A 17,512-nucleotide genomic window follows, 5' to 3' on the forward strand; every position below is an offset into this window, starting at 1 on the left:
CACACATAATGACACTCAATATGAATCAATCTCCACCTGTTCACTAGATACATACTGGTAATCTATTTGTGTCAACACACATCATACAGCTGAAAGCATCATCATATCTATAGCATCCCTGGCTTCCCTGACAGTGTGTCACTGTGTACATATTCCTGGATGATCAAAGAGCAACCTTGTCCCTCATCCACTCTCCTGGCTGACCCCGCTGGAACGCCAGGGGTTAATCCATCGAGCGCAGGATTTTGATGGATGCCCAAATACAGGCGGATTAACCCTCATCCTGCATCATCCTCTCTCCTCTTTGCGCTGCACACACACACACACACACACACACACTAAAACACACACAAAGACACACACAGACATACACCGCAGTCCCTGCCGCCAGCAAATGTGCACTCTCATCACTCCACAGGCACAACAGTTTCATTAGCATCTCCAGCAGCATACTGAGGGGGAATCACAGAAAGAGAGAGAGGGGGTAGAGGTTGAGGGGCCGGAGTAATCACCGTCAATCAGAGAGAGAGGGAGCGAGAGAAGGAGAGAGTGGAAAGTGAGAGCGAGAGATGCTTTGCAGAGGAGCTGTGGAGCGAGCGAGAATGTAACAGGAGCGCAGAAGAGAGAGAGAGAGACGGGGAAAGCTGCTATTTTTCTTTCCCTTTCCACACACTACTACGCCTGCTCTCTCTCTCCCCACCTTGCCTCAGACTCCCTCAATTATGGGCTGTTCCCTCCCTCCCTCCCTCCCCCCTCCCTTTCTGCCTCCTCCTGTCGTACACGCTAGCGCTTGCTTTGGTCTGGGAGTGTGTCGCACCTCTCTCTAATCTCGGTTGGTTTTGTCTCTCGCTGCTCCGCTGCTGCTCTCAGGGGACTCGTCGCCGGGAAACGGAATAAAAAACATGGGAGTGACAGGCAGATTGACTGCGGACATGCTGGGAATGGTAGTGGGATTGAGCGGGAAAGCCACTGGATTTCCCCAACAATTCCCTCTCCCTCCCACCGACATGCAGGATTAACCAGGGACACCAGTTGGATTCCCCGAATTCCCATCGGAGGTATAGAGTATGATTTTTATCCGTGTGTGTGTGTGAGGAGTGTGTGATTATGAGGCACAAATGAACACGGTGTGTTGTGTGTCTGAGACAGTGCTACAGATGATCGACTCCCCCTTGTCGTTACAGCAGACACCTGCTGGTGCACCTCTTCCTGTATGACTACAACTGGTGAGAAGGAGAAGAGACATAAAGAGAGAAGAGGCTTATGAGGCTTTCCAAGCCTTGGCCAAAATGTGACATTTATATGAGGATTTTGAAAAAGGTCAAGACTAGAGATTATAAAGAGGGGGGTATTAGTGTGTGCCCCCCCAACGGGAGTGGATTTGAGGATGGGCCCTGTTTGGCTCCTCCTGTTGCTGCTCACGCCCCTCCTTTCAGCACAGGTTAGCATCGTTTCTGAATTGGGGACTACAGCCGAGTCAGAGGACCCCACGGCGTCCGTTGTGAGTGCTACAGGTGCGTTGGACACCCCCTCCAGCCCCGATCCCTCGGGGTCGGTCACAAACCCCTCGGAAGCCCCAGAGGAGGACTGGACGCCGGCAGAGGTCTTTCTCTACAGCGGGAACTACTCTGTCTTGGAGATAGTGGAGTGCGACCGGGCGTACAGTCTCACGGGTCAGAATGGCCCCCTGCCGCGAGGGTTCTATGGCCCCCTCCGGCCGTCCATGGACGCACTGGCCAACATGGCCAACTTCCTCAACATGATCTTCCAGGCTAGCGACCTGCGGGAGAGCAGTGTGCGAGAGGACATGGAGTGGTACCACGCCATGGTGCGCGCCCTTCTGGAGGCCGACCCCCTCATCCGACAGGCCCTCCTCACCTTTGATGCCGACCCAGCCGCCACCGCCCCCCAACTCGTGCTCCGCGCCTCCCGGAACCCCGCCCCTCCCAGGTACCAGAACATCCTCCTCCAGGACCTCTCTAGCCAATGGGAGAGTCTGCACCTCCCAGCCCCCGCACCCGACGACACCTGGTTCAGCAGTTTCAAGTTTCCCGCCTCCTCGAACAAGCCCACCTCGGCCCTATCTAAAAGAGTCCTCCTCAATGACCTCAGCACCCTGGACACGCCCAAATGGGGGCGGGGTGATAGCTACGTGACCAATCGCAGCGGGGTGCGCTGGGCCAATGGGCCATTCCTAGAGTGTGAGGACGGCCGCTTCCTGCCGGGCTGGCTGCTCACCCTATCCACTTCCTTCTACGGCCTGAAGCCTGACCTCAGCCCTGAGTTCAGGTCAGTCAGGACCCTGGCTGCGTCTAAAATGGCACTCGATTGCTTATATAGTGCACTAGGTTTTGACCAGGTGGCACCCTATTCCCTATATAGTACACTACTTTTGACCAGGGCTAGTTGGGCGAGGGCCCTGGTCAAAAGTAGTGTACTATATAGGGAATAGGGTGCCATTTGGACAAACCCATGTCTCTCTCTGTGTCTCATACTGATGACATGATTTGAGGTAGATAGATTTAGTACCATCATGAAGGCGTATGATGGCCCCAACCCACTACTCCTGCCCCCAGTAGGCTATAATTCACCTTTAGTGCCTGGCTCTAAAAATATCTGGCCCCAGCAGTAGAAGGGCGTATAGTAGTAGCCAGAGAGCCACACTGGAGATACTTTGATAAGCATTTGAAATAGCAGATATGATTGAATTACCCATTGCTGGATACCATCTGACATTTGAAAGTAAGGCACTTTTAAAGGCCAAAGAAGTTTATCTAGAGAAAATGTCAAGCTTCAGGGGACAGAGTTGAAATGGATTAAATTACAATAGTAATATAATATATTTGTTCCCATAAAAGGTCCTGTTGTTTATGTTGCTATTTGCTATTTGTTTGTAGTCCAGTTAGTTTCTGGGATATTCTCCTTTACTGAAATGGATGTTTCTCTTTGCGTGTGTGTGCGCTCTTGTGCCAGGGGTGTAATCCGTGTGGATGTAAACGTACAGGGCTTTGATGTGAACCAGTGTGCCACGGGGGACGCTTGGTTTGCCAACACACACCAGTGCAACCGCACCACCATGGAGGTAAAGTTCAAAACATTTAAGCCATGTAATTGAACCCCAAATTGTTGTTGAAGAGTTATCTCGGACCAAGGCCTAGATTCAATCAGATCAAGCGTTAACCGGCGATAGCATTGGAGCTGCCACACTCATCCCACTCGCATTACAGTGGGTTTTGACCAGAGGCAACGCCTCCTCTTGACAACGCTTCGCTTTGCTTGAAATTTGTATAAAGTAGAGCAGAGCTCAACTTTTTCTACCGCTCTGCTAGCAGGGTTCTCGCCACTCACCTTCTCACAAGCCCCCGCACATTTCTCTGCATGCCCTCAATGAAAATGAATGGGGACACACTCATCAACCCTAATCGCTTAAAATAGCTTTACTCTCTCTCTCCATCTCCATCCTTCACGTGTTACTTCATTTCAATATTTCGATCATCCCTTTATCCATCCATACTTGTCCTCCTCTGCACCTCCTTTACCTTCATCCCCAGTCTATTCCCCTTCTCTTGTTTGATCATCATCTGTCCTTTCCGACACAATCCTCTCCCTCTCACCCCCCCTTCTATTTAAAGATATCTGTGTTGGGTGGCGGAGGGATGATCTGCAGGATTAAGATGATAATCCAGCCATGAACGACATCCTTCCCCCCTATCCCCATGCACCCATCGCTCATCTGACAGACAGAAACAGAACACAGGGGCACACCCATATCCCAATCTCATCAGCATCATCCCCCCTCTTGTCTCATGCTGTCCCCTCATGGAACATCCAGAGACAGGTCAGAGGTGGAACAAGAGAGATTGAGTTCCAGGTAGAATGGGATGTTTTATTAGAGATTATTTCATTTCCTAGAAAGGGAGTTAATTGATTAATGTCTAATTGCGGGCTAAGGCCTCAAGGGGAAGAGATAACTTGCATGCTGAAACCAAATTTTTTTTAAATATGTAATACTGTATTTAAACTATATGATCTAGCTAAACTTAAATCGAGTGATTTGATACCTTTATCAGGTTTTTTCGAAAAGGCAACAGATGTCTTTCACTTTCACTTGTGTGTGTGTATGTGTGTGTTACATACAAATTACTCACCAACTCAATTGTAAATCCATATAACAGTCAACTAAGCAAAAATAAAAAACCACCTCTCTCAATCAAAATTACATAATGCAATAAAAAAAATCACACAATGGACCACATTAGATAGACACTCAGTAAATAAGTCAAGCCATAGAGCAAATATGCCGTTGGAGTGAGCTTGATATGAGGCTTTAAAGTGCAGGTCCATGCTATGTTTACCAACCGGCTGACTTCTCAATGACTTGCTATGTATTCCATCTCCATCTGAGAGAATTAAATTGCCTTCATGCCGGAGTTCAGTTTAATCCATGGCACATACAAATATTTAACCGTTTAAGTAGAAACGCGCACCCCGCCCACCTGAGGATCTGTCTTTTTCAGCCATCTATTTCCTGTGTTTGTGGGGATGCAAAATCCACTTGTCACTTAAATCTCGCTGGATTGATAGCTTTCATTTTAATCCTCAGACGCTTTCATACCCTTGCTTGTGCCTGTCGTTTTTTCCCGTTAAGTTACGACCGTTTGTTATGACCTGTCAAACACACCCTGGTAATGGCTGTAATGGGCCTCAATGGGATACATTTGCTTTCTGTTGAATCTATACGAACGCTAAAGCTTCGTCAGGGATTTAAAACACCGTCTCGACACTTACATCACAAGAAAGAGAAGAAAGATAACCTTATTTTGATGGGTGTTCATTTTTTGTGGAATTGACTTTTTAAAATAATTGAATACAGTTGAAATGTTTACAAATTAGATGCACTGAAATGAAACCAACTTCAGAAAATGAAGACTCGAATTATAGTGATATTATGTTTGAGCTCGCAAACAATGTAAAGTATGTTTAGATACTGTAGGTGTAATCTAGAGCCAAGCGTGTTGATTTTTAATCCGAGGGTATCCTGCTATTGACAACAGTAATTAATGAGGCAGTCTAGACAGTGCAGGTAGGGTAGACAGAGCAAGTGTCTGGTGGTTGCGGACCTGTACCTTCCCTTTGTGTTAATTTATTTATATATGCAAATATATCTGGTGTATTTATGCAAATTAGGTACATCTAATTTAAATGTATATATGAGTGCATTCTAAGAAAAAATAAGGGACATTTTACAATAAATTGAATACCTGAATTCCAACCAAAATCCCTGAACATTATTTGTCCATGCCAGTAAAATGTTTTATGTGCTATAATTCAGTCAATATCTCACGAGTTATAAAAAATTTAAAAAAGTTTGGAGTATCTTCATCCATTGTCCAACTGTTGCATTTATTAGAATAGTTTTTAAAACCTTTTAACAATTCCGATGACCGTTGCTACGTTAAGCAAGCCATTAGGTATGTCACTACCTGATGTGGGGGTGCACATGTACTTGAGTGTGGGCGTGTGTGTTACATGCATGCATGTGTGTGTTTGTGTGTGTGTGTGTCTGCCTACATGCTTGTGTGTGTGTGTGTGTGTGTGTGTGTGTGTGTGTGTGTGTGTGTGTGCATGTGCATGTGCATATGGGATTTCACTGGTAGAAAAGGGATAATGCTCTTGGTAGCGAGGCATTACATATCCATTTAGGTTTTAACTTAGATTAACATGGAGGCGAGAGGCAGTCCAAATGGGTGTTTCCTTGACTGAGTGCTGCTGTGCTGGGAACCATCATGGTGGAGAAACTAACACCAGGCTGGCTGAGAGAACATGTGGAACACACTGCATCTCCATTAACTCAGGAACGGCCAAGCATGTCAGTCCAAACAGGCATAGGCTATACAGTCACCTAACTGTAACAAGAGAACATTGGTTCTTCGGCCATTTTCACCCAGAAATGCTGATATTACAGCAGCAGCAGAGATGATGCCTTGTTTGCATTGGTTTTTCTGACGTCCACAGCTGTTCACAGCTAGAAACATTGCAATGGATGCAGACATGCCAACGAAAAAGTATTGCTTGCATTTAATGAAATGGTTGTTTTATTCCTCTAGGAGCTCCACCTTCAGGGGCTATTGCAATAATGATAAAGTCCTCCTAAACTCGTCACCTCAAGGACCCTATTCATCCTTGGTAATCATGTGCGTGGACTCCGTCTAGCCAATCAGGTTCCAGCCAATCAGGGACATTGATTGATCAAAGCCCAAACTACTAGCCTCAGGGGGATATTTACACCCCTGTCCTTGTACTGTGATGTGAACTCTAATCCCCACTGCTTTTACTACCCTCCAGTGTGAGCCAATCACAGGCCAGGGATTCAGATTGGGCCAGTACTGCTGTCGCTGCAAAGAGGGATACTACAGCCCCCCAATGGACGGTAAAGAAGACATACAGTCTGCTTCCCAAATGGCACCCTATTCCCTTTATAGTGCACTACTTTTGACCAAGGACCACTGGGTAGTGCACCATGTAGGGAATATGGTGCCATTTGGGAAGCAGCCAGATAATCAAAATTTCTATTCAATGTTTGTCAAAGAACTTTACTTGATATAAGACCCTGGTCAAGATGATGTAATCGTTTGACTTGTTTGCCAAAAACAGCTTTAAGACAATACTTAAAGATTTATTGTCGTCACTGTTCAGCTGTCTCTGTTTCTGTCCCCGGTGTGTGCGTGCCCGTGCGTGTCTAATACAGAAGGTGGTGCTCTGAACGGCAGCGGTGGCGAGGGGGGTGACGTGTGTTACCCGGCCCTGCCTATCTGTCTCCCCTGTTGGCCGGGCTGCAGGCGCTGCGAGGACGGTGCCCCCTGTTGGGTAGAGAAGGACTGGTTCCTCAGAGCCGGGGTGCTGGCCGTCCAGGGCTTCTTCATGCTGCTGGTGTTCATCATAATGCTGGTAGCCTACCAGTTCAGACGCAGCAGGGTGAGTAAGTTCTAGTGATTGAGAAGGTCATATTCATTAGGGTACACTGTAGTAAAACGTATTGCAACGTTAAATGAAAATGAGTGCTTCTTGTTGGACAAGTTCCGGTAGTCCCTCCCTGTTGCAGTCTGTTTTCTTCCATGTGGTGCCTAATGAATACACCTCTGGAGTAGCTCCTCTAACGGTTAAGGTTAATGGTAGAGCAATACGATCCTAGATCTGTGGTTAGAGACAACTTCAACCACAAGTTGTCACTAGTCTTCAAGTTTAAAAGTTTATTCGCAGTGCTACTTTAGTCTGTCATTAGAAGGACATGTATATCAAGCTCTGTTAAAAGTAACAATGAAGTTGTTCCCTCATTCTTTTGAAACACATTATTTTGTCAGTGCTAGAATATTGCTTCCTTGTATATAGCAAAATCTGAAACTCTGGTCTGTGGCTCTATCATAGCTAATCTAGTCATCTTGACATCTTCTGTCATTACTCATCATAGTCATTGTCACTAGATAAGAAATGTGGAAATACTTAACTCTGGGCTCTGAGCCCAAATTTAAAAAGTGTCTCAAAGTAGGAGTGCTGATCTAGAATCAGGTCCTCCCTGTCCACATAATATTATTCACTAAGGCAAAACTGATCCTATATCAGCACTACTCTAAGACTCCTTCTGAATGAGCCCTGAGTGTTAACGTGAATTGAATATCTTAAGTCATGTTCTATGTGACATCTTATGAATGAATACATTTATCCGATATCAGATGTATGCATAAAGTATGGCCAACATACAGGTAACTGCCAAAATAAAGGAAACCCCAACATAAAGCGTCTTAATAGGGCGTTGGGCCACCACGAGCCAGAACAGCTTCAATGCACCTTGGCATAGATTCTACAAGTGTCTGGAACTCTAGTGGAGGGATGCGACACCATTCTTCCATGAGAAATTCCATCATTTGCTGTTTTGTTGATAGAAAACGCTGTCTCAGGCGCCGCTCCAGAATCTCCCATAAGTGTTCAATTGGGTTGAGATCTGGTGACTGAGACACACACACCCTTTAAACCCCCTATGCGCCTTTGAGACCCCTCTTTCAAAGTCACTGAGAGATCTTCTTCTAGCTATGGTGGCCAAACTATTGGCCAACTGGGCATGTTTATACAAGCATGATGGTATGGGACATTTTAATTGCTTAATTAACTCAGAAACAACACCTGTGTGGAAGCACCTGCTTTCAATATACTTTGTATCCCTCATTTGCTCAAGTGTTTCCTTTATTTTGGCAGTTACCTGTATATCTTCATGTATCATCGCATCACAGCAGGGGCATTAGTATAATTGTACCTCACCCTAGCCATTCTTCCTCTCTAAGATAGTGCTCCCCGGACCTAGTCTCTGCATACATCAACACATCTAGAGTTAAATGGTTAAACACGGAGCAGCGGTGGTCCACAGAGACATCGGAAATCAAAGCACTGTAAGATAAGCACATCAATCTTTCTCCTCAATTCCTCTCTCGCCCCCTCCCCTCACTTTCCATTACCCCTTCCACCTCTCTCTCCCTCATCCACCCCTTCCCTCTCTCCGCCTCATCAACCTCATCCTTCTCTCCATCAACCTTCCCTCTTCTCTGCCCTCCCTCACCCCTTCCCTCTCCCACATCCTTCCCCCCATCTCTCCCCTTCACCTTCCCTCTCTCCCGCATCCATCCCTCCATCCCGCCTCTCCCCCCTTCTCTCTGTCTATCTCACCTCCCCCTATAGAGGATCCGGGCATCGGGTCTCCTGCTGTTGGAGACCATCCTGTTTGGCTCTCTGCTCCTGTACTTCCCGGTGAGTGAGAGAGTATATGAGTGAGTGAGTATATGAGTGAGTGAGTGTGGAGATAAGAGCGCTCTTTTCAGATCATTGCGTTGGGCTGGGGATTATATCGTAATGGACGATTTAGATTGGTAGGGGGAGGAAGGGGATGGTCGTGTCCCAAATGGCACCCCCTATGGACCCTGGTCAAAAGTAGTGCACTATATAGGGAATAGGGTGCCATTTGGGACGCAACGATGTGTTCGTTGCATAACTCGGCATTACTCAATGGCCGGCGATAGATTATCGATCACTTGTGTGATTCATTATCTCAATTAAGTAGTTGTTGCACAACTCACTCATACATGTATCTATTGACCCTGAACCATTGATCAAAGTATCCCGTTCAAGCCAATGGTAAGTGATGGGGGCATGCAGTGCCCTTGTAGATCATTGATCATATAACTTCGCTCGCTAGAACACAAGGTTGAGTAACATATGTGCGATATACACATATTAATGTGTTCCCTTCCTCAGTTCAAAATGGTGGAGCTTTGCTCTATTCCCACTTTACTACAGTATCACAGATGCACTAAAGAAACACCTATGGGGGATTCAGACGCTAAAAGGCCGATACAAAGGTGAAATTCCTTTCAGTCTGCTGCATCCCCTACTGTAACTTTGGAGCGTTGGCCCAGACGAAAGGGCAACAGAGGGACAGACTCTCTCATCTCTGTAGGGCATCACCTTGGGTGGTGACACTCGCCCTCTTTAGCCCTCCAGCCATTTGATCTACTGGTGCTGTGGTCACCAACATAGAGCACACATACAATTCCACTCATGTACACAAACAGTCCTGTACACTGCATTTCTGTATACATTCTGTACAGTTGTATACAGTTGTGATTACTAAGTGCATACTGTGTGTCTCCTCTGAGGTAGGTAGAAATGTTATATTTGAACAATAAATTATGGTTCTGTACTATTTGAATCCACAAAGCCTGTTACCTATTGTATCCACAAAGACAAGGTAAGCTAAACTCATCGGGAGTGATTCCGTGTGATAGATCATCTGCTAATGCCTCTGTCTGTCTCCCCCCTCAGGTTTTCATCATGTACTTCAAGCCCAGCACCTTCCGGTGCATCCTGCTTCGCTGGGTGCGACTTCTGGGCTTTGTCATCGTCTATGGAACGGTAACACTGAAGATATATAGGTCTGTACTACTGCACTCTCTCACTCCTACATTTCATGTATCGTCAGTATCACCGCATGTGTATCCCCTCGTTATAGTCAGGTAGAACAATATGTTGTGAGGTCTCTCTCTGAACTCAGGTCAGTTTGTATGCTGTAATGTAATTCAAAATGTGTCTGTATATGTTTCTCTCTGAGGAATGAGTAACATCAAGTCAACTTCCCACACATGAAGGGTTCTCAAGGTGTTCCTGTCACGCACAGCCCAGAGAGTGCCCTACATGTCCAGCATACACCTGCTGAGGATGCTGGGAGTCATGGTTGTGACCGTCAGCTGGTTCCTGTGTGCGTGGACCGCGGGCGTTCTACAGAACCGTGACCGGAACGTTCCGTTAATGATCATATCGACCACATCGGATGGTCAGGGCTTCAGCCTCTGTGACCTGGACCGCTGGGACTACATGATGGCCGTGGGTGAGTGGATAATTGAAAGAGAGGGTTGTTTGATCGTGTTTTCCAGGTGAACAGAGAAAAATATCTATATTGAAAAACGAAACTCCAGCACACGGGCATTCTTGTGTAGAGCTATTGACCAAAACCAAAAATCTAGTGAATGCTACTGTTATCGATTCAGCTTTTTCTGTCTGGTTTCAAATAAATAACACAGAGCTACAAACCACATTCCTGATTGAGGTCAGAGGTAAAATCAATTTACAAACATGATTTTGAGCTCAAAAACCCAGACAAAACAACACATTATTGAACTCTGCCTGACACTACTTGTGTATGAGAAGAGTATAAACGTTATGTCTGTCTCTTTGACTGTCTCAGCCGAGCTGCTGTTTCTGTGCTGGGGCAGTTTCCTGTGCAGTGCTGTGAAGCCAGTGCCCTCAGCCTTCCACGAGCCTCGCTACATAGGTATCGCCATACACAACGAGCTGCTGCTCTCCTCCATGTTCCACCTGCTACGGTAACCAGCGTACATGATACTCGGCTCTAAACAGAGGCAGTACACCGGGATAAAGCTATTGATTTATAGTATATAGGCCTACACTAGATGACTGACAGGGGCCGCTGTTTTGAAGCCACCGCACCTCCATCTTGGCACTCCCCCACCATTGTGGAAAATATTTTTAAAGCTGTAGCAATGCATTTATTAATGTCTACATGTTTTTATACAATAAGTTAATTTTATTACAGACACAATGCATACTTTTATATTGTGAGCTAAACATAAGAAATAAAAATAGCATGTTCCTTAAAGTATAATTTTTTGAAGTTCTGTTACTGTGCCCAGTACAACAAAAAAAAACTAAAGGACTGCTTCTTCTGGGGAGTGTCAATATGGCCGACCGGTGGCTTTAAAGCCTCTCATTGGCCAATGTATAGCATCAGCAATCCAGGGTTTATATACAGTGGCTTGTGAAAGTATTCACCCCCCTTGGCATTTTTCCTATTTTGTTGCCTTACAATCTAGAATTAAAATATTTTTTCTTGTGAAACAAACAAGAAATAAGACAAAAAAACAAAATTTGAGCGTGCATAAATAGCGTGCATAAATATATATAAAGCTCAATTTTAGTCTCATCTGACCAGAGTACCTTCTTCCATATGTTTGGGGAGTCTCCCACATGCCTTTTGGCGAACACCAAATGTGTTTGCTTATTTTTTTCTTTAAGCAATGGCTTTTTTCTGGCCACTCTTCCGTAAAACCCAGCTCTGTGGAGTGTACGGCTTAAAGTGGTCCTATGGACAGATACTCCAATCTCCGCTGTGGAGCTTTGCAGCTCCTTCAGGGTTATCTTTGGTCTCTTTGTTGCCTCTCTGATTAATGCCCTCCTTGCTTGGTCTGTGAGTTTTGGTGGGCGGCCCTCTCTTGGCAGGTTTGTTGTGGTGCCATATTCTTTCCATTGTTTAATAATGGATTTAATGGTGCTCTGTGGGATGTTCAACGTTTTGGATATTTTTTTATAACCTAACCCTGATCTGTACTTCTCCACAACTTTGTCCCTGACCTGTTTGGAGAGCTCCTTGGTCTTCATGGTGCCGCTAGCTTGGTGGTGCCCCTTGCTTAGTGGTGTTGCAGACTCTGGGGCCTTTCAGAACAGGTGTATATATACTGAGATTATGTGACCGATCATGTGACACTTAAATTGCACACAGGTGGACATTATTTTACTAATTATGTGACTTCTGAAGGTAAGTGGTTGCACCAGATCTTATTTAGGGGCTTCATAGCAAAGGGGGTGAATACATATGCACGCACCACTTTTCCGTTATTTAATTTTTTATACTTTTTTTCATTTCACTTCACCAATTTGGACTATTTTGTGTATGTCCATTACAGGAAATCCAAATAAAAATCCATTTAAATTACAGGTTGTAATGCAACAAAATAGGAAAAACGCCAAGGGGGGAGTGAATACTTTTGCAAGGCACTGTACATCATTGGATAAAACATGCATATTCACCAGGAGAAATGCATATTGTATAGGGACATATAACATGTCTTTCTGTTCTATATTTTCCTTAGGTTTGTCATGCCCTCTCTGCATCCTGATTGGATGCTGTTGCTGTTCTTCACCCACACGCATGTCACTATCACTGTGACACTTGCCCTGCTCTTCATACCCAAGGTACATGGCAATTTTCTTCCACAATCAATGCAAGAATAAATCTGTCTCTGACACATAACTACTCTGTGTGTGTGTGTTCTGTAGTTCCTCCATGTGTCGAGAGCAGGGAGAGAGGAGATTGCAAAAGAGGTGTATGAGGATGAGGTGGACTTGCGGCGATCCGGCTCGTACCTCAACAGCAGTTTTACCTCAGCAGTTTGGAGTGACCACAGCTTGGACCCCGATGACATTCGGGTAAACTCCCTTTCTGCCCTGGACCCTTACTAAGTGACCATTTGTATTCAGGCACTGTCTAGGCCAAGAGGGGGAGAAATTATTAAATCGAATTTAAACTTTAGTAAAATAAAACAATTATAAACATCGAATTACTGCTATAACCATTTGTAGGATCACTTTAAACTAATTTCAAAACCAACTCTAATTTTCATTATAAAACGTAGACATAAAAAACCCTGTGTGTATTTCACAATATGTGGCCTGGCATAGACCTGACCTATGTTTTCTCTTCTCCCTAAACTTGCTCTCCTTGTCCTTAACAATAACTCTTCCCCAACTAACTGTTCCCTGTGGTTTTTCCTCTGCTCACATACCAATACCCTCCCTAATTCCCTTTATCCTTCCTTCTCTCTTCCTTTTTACCTGCACCAGGAAGAGCTGAAGAAATTGTATGGTCAATTGGAGGTCCACAAGACCAAGAAGATGACAGCAAACAACCCCCACCTGCAGAAGAAGCGCAGCTCTCGGCGCGGGCTGGGCCGGTCCTTCATAAAGCGTATCACTGAGATCCCAGAGTCCATGAGCCGACAGTGCAGCCGTGAGGGCAAAGAGGTCAACCTGGGCAGCAGGGATGTTACGCACTCTGAGTCCTGTAAGAGAGCGCCAGATACTTTTAACGTAAATTACAAAGATGAACCAGTAAAGCAGCCTTCACCAGTGCTGCGTAAATCTCAAAGTGACTATGACTATGTAACAGATAAGGACTCCCTCCTTGCACGACTCCATGTTAAGGGCGAATCTAGCTAAGAGGTGCTCACAGCGCTCTGAGACAGACTCGCTGTATATCGCACCATTGGTCTGTAAGTCGGCCAGTGCCCAAAACCTTACAGTCAATAACAATCTCCTGCTTCCTGGACCTACCAAGCTACACAAGTCACTGAGTTTAGCGTCCAGTAAAGCCCACAGTCTGGAAGACACCTCCCGGGTAGGCAGAGATACCCCAGGCGAGCAAGGGCAGTCCCAACAGGATGTCGCTATCAAAGACCAGACCTCAAGTGCCCTTGTGCAATCCCAGTCCTATGACAAGGCCGAAGTGTGTCCCTGGGAGCTGGAGGAGGAACGCCCTGCCAACAAGAACCAGCCACACGTTACCTTTGCTCCCTCTGAGGAAGAACCACAGAGTCCAGAGAGTTTATTATCACCAATACTGAAACATATTTGCCCCTGGGACCATATACCAGTTCCTACCCCAGCAGAAAGTCCTGCTGGGAGATTCACAAGGGGGAGAGGCAGAATGCGAGTCCCTGAGACCCCAGGCTCCCATCTCCGCTAGTGTACCTGGGTCCATAAAGGCCGCAAAGGACATGCAGGCCTTCTCCTTCCGCACTTCCACCCAGAAATGGCTCTCTGTGAAATCTTTTGTAGGATCTGTGGATGCAAGCATCAAGGAAAAAGCCAAAAAGGAGACAGCAGCAGATACGGTAAAGAAACAGGACTCAATTTCACAAAAAAGCCAGGGGAGTGTAGCCGCCATTGCGGTCGTCGCAGCATTAAAATTAAAAACTCCAAGCATTTCAAGCGCAGAAGCGAAATCACCAAGTGTTTCAAACGTAGACAAGAGGACACAGCAAAAAAGAAGTATGACAACAGTAAGTGTGAAACCTGCCCTCGTGAAACAGGCTGCAATCAGAGTGTCCTCAAGTGATTCCTCTGAAAGAAGTCCTAGGAGAATAGTGGTTGTACAGTCCACTGTCGATCCTTGGGACTCAGAGGACATGCAAAAGGACAGTATGTATGAAAACGTGTTCATCTCAAGGGAAAACAGTGCACATAACACAGCTAAGACTCCTTCCACTCACAGAAAAGGTAGCCAAATTAGGCCTGCTTTGAGTGTTGACCAATCAGATATTTGCCCAAGGGATGTTCCTGCTTCCTCCAAGCAGGCCCCACAGAGACAACAGAGCACCATAGCAGACATCTGCCCATGGGAGGTGGAGGAACCAGAGGAGGATCCAAAGGCGCCTGCATGTGTCAGTGTATGTCCTTGGGAATCAGAAGAAGTATTGGAAGAAGTAATGAAAAGAAAGGAGAGTGTCCGGGGAGATGTATGCCCTTGGGAAGCTGATGTTTCTGCCAACCCAATTACCTCAGCGTCCAACCAGTCTGAGAAGAAACCAGAGGGTCGAAACAAGAAACCAACAGATGTATGTCCTTGGGAAACCGATGAAACCCCACAGACTTCTCACGGCCTGAAACCCCAAGAGAGTGTACGGGTTGATGTCTGCCCTTGGGATGTGGGGGATTCCTTCCCTGAAAAAGTAAAGGTGGCGATTATTTATGAAAATGTTAATCCACAGGAGGACAAGGGATTGCGTAAGGCGCCAGCAAAACGTCAGGAGACAATACATGCCAAAGTCTGTCCATGGGAATCTGAAGAAACCCCAACATCCCAAGACGGTGTACGGGAGAATGTCTGTCCTTGGGAATCAATGGACACGCCAAGCATTGAGAAACAAGATGTACAAACAAAAAGCACAGAGCAAGCTAAATCTGCCCCTGAAAAACTAAGTGTCCCCTTAGCGAAAGCATGTCCATGGGAATTCCCTGACCCACCGAAAGACTTGACAGTACTTTGTCCTTGGGAAGAGGAGGAGAGTCCAACGCCATCCATAACCATAAAGATCACCAAAGGATCATTTTCCCAGGAGACCACAGTCGTAAAAACAGACATTTGTCCATGGGACATTGGAGACCAAGAAAAGACAGAAGGAAAAGACGGCCCTTGTACAAATGTTTGTCAAGGCAGCACTCAAGCTGATCCAAAAAAGACTGACAGCGTTCAAGTAAATATTTGTCCTTGGGAGACTGAGAAACCAGAGAATACAGAGCAGCAAGACATCACTCTGCCTATTGTCTCCATAGAAACAGGAAAGACTAAAAGACAAGACAGTGTTCTGGAAGATGTTTGTCCTTGGGAAGCTGGGGCAACTGATGAGCCAGACAAGACAAAAAGACGAGATGGCACTCGACCAGACGTTTGTCCATGGGAAACTGAGGAGCCAAAAAAGACAGAGGAGAAAGATGATGTTTGTCCTTGGGAAACTGGAGAGACTGACAAGACAAATCGACAAGACAGTACTAAAGCAGATATCTCCAAGGAAACACATAAAGAGAAAAGACGAGACAGTGTTCAAGTTAATATTTGTCCTTGGGAAACTGATGCCCCCAAAGAACCAGAAAAGATGAAAAAGCAAGACAGTGTTCGGGCAGATGTTTGTGTATGGGAAACTGGTCCAGCTGAAAAGTCAGAAAAGACTAAAAGGCAGGACAGCACCAAGGCAGACATTTGTCCATGGGAGACCAGGGATCCTATAGAACCAGAGAAGATAAAAAAGCAAGAAAGTGTTCGAGCAGACATTTGCCCATGGGAAACTGATGAACCAGAAAAGTCTGCAGAGAAAGAGGAAACTATCCTTGCCAGTGGCAGAGAGGACGTCACAGAGACCCAGGGTGCACTCTCTATGGAAGAGGGTGACGCTGAAGAACCTGCAGCCGGCAGCACGCAGGCGGCAGAGGCGGCCAAAGCTAACATGCCCCTGGCTCGGCGTGATGCTATGTGCCCTTGGGAGATGGAAGGAACCAAACCACCCGCATCCCCCTCATCCATCACAGAACACGACAATAACTCTGACGTTTTTACATGGGAGCCTGAAAACATTCCTGAAGAGGAAGAGGAGGAAGATGATGCCGAGAGTGCTGCAGAAGCCTTCGTCTTCCCATCCGACTTGTAAACGCCAGGCCTGTCAGTTACTGGCTAGAACAAGAATGGTCTCAGTGGGTTGTTGCACATGATTCACTGTCTGGGTCACTGTGCAAAGCTGTCCCATAGCAGGGGGGTAATGAATCGGACATGATCTCTGCAAACCTGAATGTAGCAAAGGCCCCTGGACTGTCCATCCATAACACTCCCCAGACAGACACTGCTACACAAGCAATATGCCCCTGGGCCAGGATCTGCAACGGCTCTGTCCACCAGAGGTACATTTACCCCCCCAGGTTCTCAATCAGAGAAAGCGTCTGGATGCAGTTGCTCTTCTTCTTCCCACTTTGACCCCTTTTAGAGATGTATATTGTTTTCTGTGTCTTTGTGTGTTTATAAGTGACAATGTGCTCTTCTGTATCACACAGTTAAAACCCGATTGCCATGGCTGTAAAAGGTTGACAATGTGTTTCAAAAATAACAGCCTGAGCTTTATGAAGCTGGTGATAACTCCTTATAGACACACAGGGAAATAATCTATGCTAGACCAGTGTTCCTTCAGGTTAACTTGTAAGCACAGCCAGGATTTTGGAAATCACTGATTATAATAGTGGTGATGCATGTCCTTGTGTTGCCTGCTATAAACACATTCCATACAATTTAAGGACAGCTTTCCAGCTGTAATATTAATATGTGTTTTTTCAAAGTCAATTGTGTCAATTACACAGTCGTGGCTACAAGGATATAAAATGTAATGTCAGTAATGTAGATGAACAACATAATCATGTCCCCACAGACACACTATTATTAATAATATAATACATCTAAACTTTAACAGAGAACTTAAATCGTACTAATTCAATACTGACTTGTGAAGAACTAGCTATAATCTGTTCTTTTGAATAATTTACAATACTGATAATACCCATTTTATTAGCAGAATAA

At 45.7% G+C, this 17,512-nt stretch overlaps 1 protein-coding gene across 1 annotated transcript; it reads left to right on the forward strand.

Annotated features, from left to right (window-relative positions):
* Positions 1-745: 745 nt before the first annotated feature.
* Positions 746-15,664, forward strand: gpr179 (G protein-coupled receptor 179). The gene is given in 12 exon segments (XM_041840366.2): positions 746-2,289; positions 2,974-3,082; positions 6,346-6,430; positions 6,749-6,975; positions 8,728-8,796; positions 9,868-9,977; positions 10,191-10,429; positions 10,787-10,925; positions 12,489-12,591; positions 12,676-12,825; positions 13,240-13,572; positions 13,574-15,664. Coding segments are annotated over 12 exon segments (3,033 nt in total). The 5' UTR covers positions 746-1,387; the 3' UTR covers positions 14,141-15,664.
* Positions 15,665-17,512: the final 1,848 nt, after the last annotated feature.

This window comes from Coregonus clupeaformis, chromosome 20 (assembly GCF_020615455.1).
Source record: "Coregonus clupeaformis isolate EN_2021a chromosome 20, ASM2061545v1, whole genome shotgun sequence".
Lineage (NCBI taxonomy): Eukaryota > Metazoa > Chordata > Actinopteri > Salmoniformes > Salmonidae > Coregonus > Coregonus clupeaformis.